General features: G+C 54.7%; 3 protein-coding genes across 3 annotated transcripts; all 3 read left to right on the forward strand.

Annotated features, from left to right (window-relative positions):
• Positions 1-541: 541 nt before the first annotated feature.
• On the forward strand, positions 542-1,540 carry POSPLADRAFT_1060034 (hypothetical protein; the record flags this gene model as incomplete). Its single annotated transcript, XM_024481223.1, has 1 exon — positions 542-1,540. One exon carries the CDS (start codon positions 542-544, stop codon positions 1,538-1,540), a length of 999 nt encoding a protein of 332 aa, XP_024335740.1.
• A 327-nt stretch (positions 1,541-1,867) lies between these two features.
• On the forward strand, positions 1,868-2,125 carry POSPLADRAFT_1118617 (hypothetical protein; the record flags this gene model as incomplete). Its single annotated transcript, XM_024483496.1, has 1 exon — positions 1,868-2,125. A coding segment is annotated over one exon (258 nt), but the record flags the coding sequence as incomplete, so codon positions are not given.
• A 3,116-nt stretch (positions 2,126-5,241) lies between these two features.
• POSPLADRAFT_1060036 (hypothetical protein) lies at positions 5,242-5,966 on the forward strand (the record flags this gene model as incomplete). Its single annotated transcript, XM_024481224.1, has 2 exons — positions 5,242-5,402; positions 5,468-5,966. 2 exons carry the CDS (start codon positions 5,242-5,244, stop codon positions 5,964-5,966), a joined length of 660 nt encoding a protein of 219 aa, XP_024335742.1.
• Between the last annotated feature and the right edge of the window lie 627 nt (positions 5,967-6,593).

A 6,593-nucleotide genomic window follows, 5' to 3' on the forward strand; every position in this document is an offset into this window, starting at 1 on the left:
CCTTTTCGTCGGGCTCGAACCTGCGACCTCTGTACTACATGCCTGATATGGACGCATCGCTATCTACTGTACGATTAGATTAGATGGGGCGGCAGTGCGCGGCACAGCTCGGGCTCCGCTGACACAGCCTCTCTGACTCACCGGCCCCCGGGGCCGCGTCAGCATGCTGCGCACGGACCAGCTGTGCACGGACCAGTGCGCACAGCCTCCCCTAAACTTCCCCTGTATATAAGCCGGCCTCTGCTGCCCTAGGGACCTCAGTTTCGACCTCTTGTCCCTAGGTCAGTAAGCCTTCAGTTGTATTCCTTTTTCCTTACCTAACTAATATATTATCTTGTCCCTAGCCTTAGGTTTGAGCATTGCTCACCATCGCTTCGGTGAGATCTAGTCGGATGCCCCCAGCTTTTTAGGTTTTCCCCTGTCGCTTGACCTCAAGTCGCGACACCTTCACACGCAGTTCCTAAACCTCCGATGCACGACGGGCACAAACCTCCACAATGAATTCAACTGACTTCGTGTCCGGTATGAGGAGCTAATGAACATGGACATCCTCATTAGTAACATTGAGTATGCCTTGCTCATAATCAATTTCTTACCCGATGAGCTTTCCACCTTCATCTCCCAGCTCTCTGCGACTGCAAAGCTTGCTGCCTGCTTGCAAGGTGCACCTGTCATGCCTACGACCAATAACAGATCACCCATATTGGCTGTTCCGGTCCTTGATGTGGAAACACTGATGGAGTTGGTGCTTGAAGAATGGGATCACCATCAGGGTATGATGGGTGAAGCAAAGGCAAAGGACACTGGTGTTGCTGCTAGTGCTGTTGTGTCTGAGAAACCCACCTGGAAAGGTTGCCGCGGTCCGCAGCGTCCAGTCGGTGTGTGCTGGAACTGCAGGGGTAAGGGCCACAGGAAGGATCAGTGCCCCAGCCCCAATCTTGATGCCATGAACAACAAGGACTCATCCTCATCATCATCAAAGCCTGATGCATTGCTGCAGAAGGCTGCCATTGCCGCTGCCGCAACAACTGCCAGTGCAACTGTCCCACCGCTGGATGATGTTGCAGGTGCCTGGTCTGCATTCATAACCGCCAACGTCGCAGACTCCACATCCAGCTCGTCTGATGATGATGCATGTCTTTGGTCATCCGATGATGATGCCCACTCAGACTACACTGCTCTTACCGAGGAATCTGACCATGATTCTTTGCCGTCACTACGCACCGAGTCTGACTCGGACTCAGATGCTATGCCACTGCCCAGGGTGCTTCTAGTCGAAGATCCTATCACGCCCGAACCATTGAGTATGCTGCTCTCGATGGAGGCCTGCCTTGCCGCTGTATGCTTGTGGATTGATGATGTTGATGGCGATGTCGATATCCACGCTGCTGGGTCTGCAATTGCCGCTGCGAACACCATTGCTCCCATCCAATCTGCCGACCTGTATGATTCGGGTGCCAGTCATCACATGTCGCCGTACCAAGAGGATTTCCTCACCTTTTGCGAGATTTTGCTGCAAACCCTGAGCTCTGCCAATTAGCAGCCTTTTCAGGCTACTGGTGTTGGGGATATGCTTATCTCCATGCTGAATGACCAATCACTGTCTTCGCAAATCTGCCTTACCCATGTCCTATACATGCCTGACATCGGGTTCAATCTTGTTTTGATTGGCAGGATCGATGATGCAGGGTATTCCGCCATCTTCGCTGAAGGAAAGTGCATCATTTTGGATAAGGACGGGGTCACCATTGGGTCTATACCAAAAACCCATGGTCTGTACCTTGTTGCCCATTTGCATAATGGAGGCTCTGTGCATGCTGTTGCCACACAACCCGACCGGCTCAGTATCATGGATCTCCACCGCCATCTCAGTCATATTGCATTGCGCGCCATCCACGAACTCCTCTCGAAGGGTCTTGTCACTGGTTTTGAGCTCATACCTTCTGACAAACCCAAGGTTTGTGAGGTCTGCATTCATGCGAAGTCTACACGGCAGCCTGTCCCATGTGTGCGTGAGGGTGAGTGTGCTGCTACATTTGGTGACAAAGTTCACTCTGACCTGTGGGGCCCTTCCCGTGTCACTACCCTGGGTGGTCAACAATATTACATCAGCTTCACAGACAATACCACTCGGTTCTTGACATGTTACCTGCTCCGCATAAAGAGTGATGCATTTGCCGCTTTCTATGCCTTTGATGCCTGGCTCGAGAACCACTTCAGTGTCTGCATCAAGGTGCTGAACACTGACCATGGGGGCAAATACATTGGCGACGCCTTCAAGGCTCGCCTTGAACATCGCGGGATTGATGCGAAGCTGTCCGTCCACAACACGCATGCGGAGGCTGGCGTATCCGAGCGGCTGAACCGCATGCTGATGGAGAAGACCTGTGCTCTGTTGATTGCTGCTGGGCTGCCTCGTTTCTTGTGGGGCGAGGCTGTTCTTCATGCTGTCTGGTTGAAGAACTGCATGTCAACATGAGCATTGGGAGGTAACACACTGTTTGCTGCTGTCCACGGGCACGCTCCAGACCTGCGTGGTCTGCCAGTGTGGGGTAGTCATGTGTGGGTGCATGATGCCTCATCTGGCAAGGTTGGTGAGTGCGCCAGGGCCGGGCGCTGGGTCAGTTTCGACACTCAGAGCAAGGGGCATCGAGTGTACTGGCCACAGGAGGGACACAGTGAGTGTGCGCACGCGCCAGCGCCATCCAGCGGCACGGCTGCCCTCCAGCGGCACAGCTGCCCTCCAGCGGCACAGCTGCCCTCCAGCCCTCCCTCCTGCACCAGCGGCTGGCAGTCTACAACGACAAGGACGGCAATGGCACAAGCACCGCTGGGGCTAGTGGCATGCTAGGCCATTGGATGTTCCCTCCACTGGCGCCCTTTGCACACGCACATGACGTGCCACCGGGATACGCACCACTGGGATACGCACCATCAGGATACACACCACCGGGATATGCACCACCGGGATATGCGCCGCACCCGCAGCCAACCCTCCTGCATGCCCCCTGGTATGCACCACATGGCTGGCCAGTCGACAGCCAGACTCTGGACAGCTATGAGGTGATGGACCTGCGGGACGCAGGACATTATTACTGCCCGCTGCCCCCTCAGTTCTGCATGCCCGAATTCCACACGCCCAGCCTCATGATGCCCGACAGCACCTACATCCCGTCGGGGAGGGTCCACCCACATTTCTACGAGGATTTCGGCCAGGCAGCTGCAACTGCATTCACCGACGTGCCTCAAGGTGTGCCATACGCCAGCTTCAAGGTGGCCACTGAAACATTTGTCTTTCCGTTCTATTCCTTGTATTACTAGCGCCCATACTGGCGCCTGTCTTAGCGCTCACCCACAGGTTGAACATTATGTAGCTTACATAATGGGGTCCGTGCACACTTCATACCTGGTATCGTGCCACTATGTTTCTTTCTTTACTAAACACGACCACACAGACACGATGGTCCGTACATAGCCGGTACTTGTATAAATAGTTGTACCATTAGTCGGTCGAACCCTAAGTTCAACCTGGTTATTCATTCAAGTCTCTGCTCCTCCTCGCTTGGGGTAGTGGTCATTCTCGACTTCCTCACTCGATCTTCAGGACGACGCACTGTCCATAAGTCCTCACTTGTCGTCTACGAGTCAGGCATTACTATAGGAGTATAGACCATTGTAACAAAAGGTCGAACTTTCTAAAGCTATGTTTCTAGTTTTACCTAGTCGAACATCTCATCCACCATCACGTCGAACAACGCAGTCAACCCAGTTCCTTTGGGACTACCAGCCCTCGCAGGATCACCGCTCCTCCAGTACGACCAAGCAGATCGCTGCTTCGTCACCTCCACAAAGAGGGCTCCCATATACCCTCGAGGCGGCACCTGGTGTCGTGCTACCGGTCCAAACCCGCAGGTCATCGCCCACCAAGAACTCGTTAGCTACTACCAGAGACACCCACCTGCTCATCCAGAAGACGTATTCACCATCCTACGGATCGACGTCGAACCTACACAAACAGCAGAAAGCGTGCAGTCACCCATCAACGAACAACCACTCGAACTCCCTGAAGTTCAGTACGTTCCCATCGAAATCCCAGACATTGAACTACCACCAGCCCCACCCGCACCAACCAACGCACCGGTTGAAGTCCCTATGGCAACGTTCACTCAAGAAGACATCAATCAGCGCATCGCTGTCGCCCTCGCAGCATACCAATCCCAACAGTCAACTGCCAACCGACCCCTTCGCCTCGACATCCCCGCTCCCGAACCTTTCAGCGGAAAGGCGGAGGACCTCAGACACTTCATCCAATGCATCCTCTCCTACTTCGTCACCACCAACAACACCCGACTCAGCGATGAAGCAAAGATCACCTTCACTGTAGCGCTGATGAGGAAGGATCTGGGGAAGACATGGGCGGACGCGTATTACAAAAAGTCGGCAGGGGGAGTCCAGGTCTATTCCACTTGGGCAGACTTCGTTGCTGCTCTAGAAGAGGCGTTCCCTGAGCACAGAATGTGAATCAAGGCACATCAAATCCTGATGAAACTGCCTGAACGACAGAAGGATAGGAAGACGGTGCTCTCCCTCGGTAACTACGTCACCCGCTTCGAGCAGCTAGCATCAAAAGCTCAGCTCAAGGATGCCGAGGTCAATGGCACCAACCGCGTCGAGAACGACTACCACACTCTCCATGCCAACTTCGTCAAAGGACTCCCGAAGGAGCTGTATTTTGCGCTCGCAACAAGGGTCGCTAGGGATCGACCCAACACCATGAAGGCCTGGTACGACGAAGTTCGAAACGCCGACGCAGCTAAGCAGGGGGCTCTCATCGTCACAGACACCAGGGACTATGGCGAACCAATGGATATCGACGCCGCTGCCATCGCATCAACCTTCGCCTCCACATCGGGAGGAAGGAAATGGGAACTAGGAGCCGCTCTCAACGAGGCCAATCGGAAGCTCCACAGGGACAGGAACCTGTGCTTCTACTGCCACATCAAGGGTCACAGCGCCAAGGATTGCCAAAAGAAAGCGGCCGCACGACAAGGAGGTGGGAGGCCGAACCAGGGAGGATCTGGGAAGGACGACTTCCGTGCCAGAATCAAGGCACTCTCCGCCGATGAGAAGCGGGAGCTGTACGAAGAACTCACAATGGAGGATTTTTGAAGGGGCAGGGTGAGCCGACGCAACCACTGCCCGTATCCGTTTCACTGTCCCGTGTAATTCTAGTAGTCCGAAATGAACACGCTCTGCACATTCCAATTACTGTGGGATGAAAAGACGTCGAGGCGCGCGCTTTCATCGATAGCGGCGCAACAGGAATCTTCATCAGCCCGAGATTCGTCCGAGAACATCGACTTCGGACAGAACCTCTTCCCCGACCCATCCCTGTCTTCAACGTGGACGGAACACCGAACAAAGAAGCACTCATCACGCGAAGAGCTCTCTTATCTTACAAGATAAGCGGAGAACCCCGATTTGTCAAAGCCTACGTCGCCAGCATCGGCAAGGAAGACATCATCTTTGGCCATACCTGGCTCAAGCTCAAAAACCCCAAGATAGACTGGAAAACCGGACGAGTTGAGCTAAACCACCGGTGGACGAAAGACGAGACCAGGGCCTGGAAGATGGACCTGTACCAAAGGCGAGTGGCTCGGCTAGAACTGAAGAAGGCCGTAACTACCCCACTCCCAGAACCAACGGAGGACGAATTCGTCGTCATCTCCACCTCAGAGCACGCAACCCTTCCCGAACGAAAGACTAGCGGCGCAGCAGGATATGACATCTCCGCTGCGCATCAACTTATCATCCCTGCCCGACGACGAGGCCTGGTCGGCACTGACCTCATCATGGCTATCCCCAAAGGACACTACGGAAGAATCGCACCTCGGTCCGGTCTAGCGCTAAAAGAAATCGATGTCGCTGCAGGAGTAATCGACTCCGATTACCGAGGCAAGGTCTGAGTCCTGCTGGTCAATAACTCAGACCTCCCATTCACCGTCAAAGCCGGCGACCGAGTTGCCCAGCTCATCCTTGAAAGGATAAGCACCCCACCAGTAACGCTAACCGACCGCTGATAGGCGCCGAGCCCCGCTGGGCCCCGATACACCTCTTTTCGGCACTCACATCCCGCCCGGCACTTCGACTCAGTCTCCCAACACTTCGATTTCGCCTTCGACGCTCTTCGACACCTTCGACGGTGCGCGACGCTTACTCGAAGCTCGGCACGGTCGTCCCGATGCCTCGCGCGTAGATCCCGGGACATCTTCCGCATTCGGCGAACAATAGGGCCACTTAACGCCGCTCGGCCAAGCGCGCGCTTCGCTCCAAGCCACACCGAAGTAGCCGGTCTTTCCCGATTAGGTATCGAACCTCGCGGCATGCCTTCAACGACGGATACCGGTCCGAAGTGGCCATATGTTGCCCTTCATCTCCGCGTTCGGCATGATGTCACTCTACCGATGGACTTGATGCGTGCCACTCGGTGAGGCAGCTTCTTGAGGAACAATGCAAAGCCCCTTGTACCAGTGTGCCACTCTCGAATAGTCGTAGCGTCCTGTGTAGTATAAAAACCTGTCGTACTTCTCTCT

The sequence above is a fragment of the Postia placenta genome (genome assembly GCF_002117355.1).
Source record: "Postia placenta MAD-698-R-SB12 unplaced genomic scaffold POSPLAscaffold_13, whole genome shotgun sequence".
NCBI lineage: Eukaryota > Fungi > Basidiomycota > Agaricomycetes > Polyporales > Adustoporiaceae > Rhodonia > Rhodonia placenta.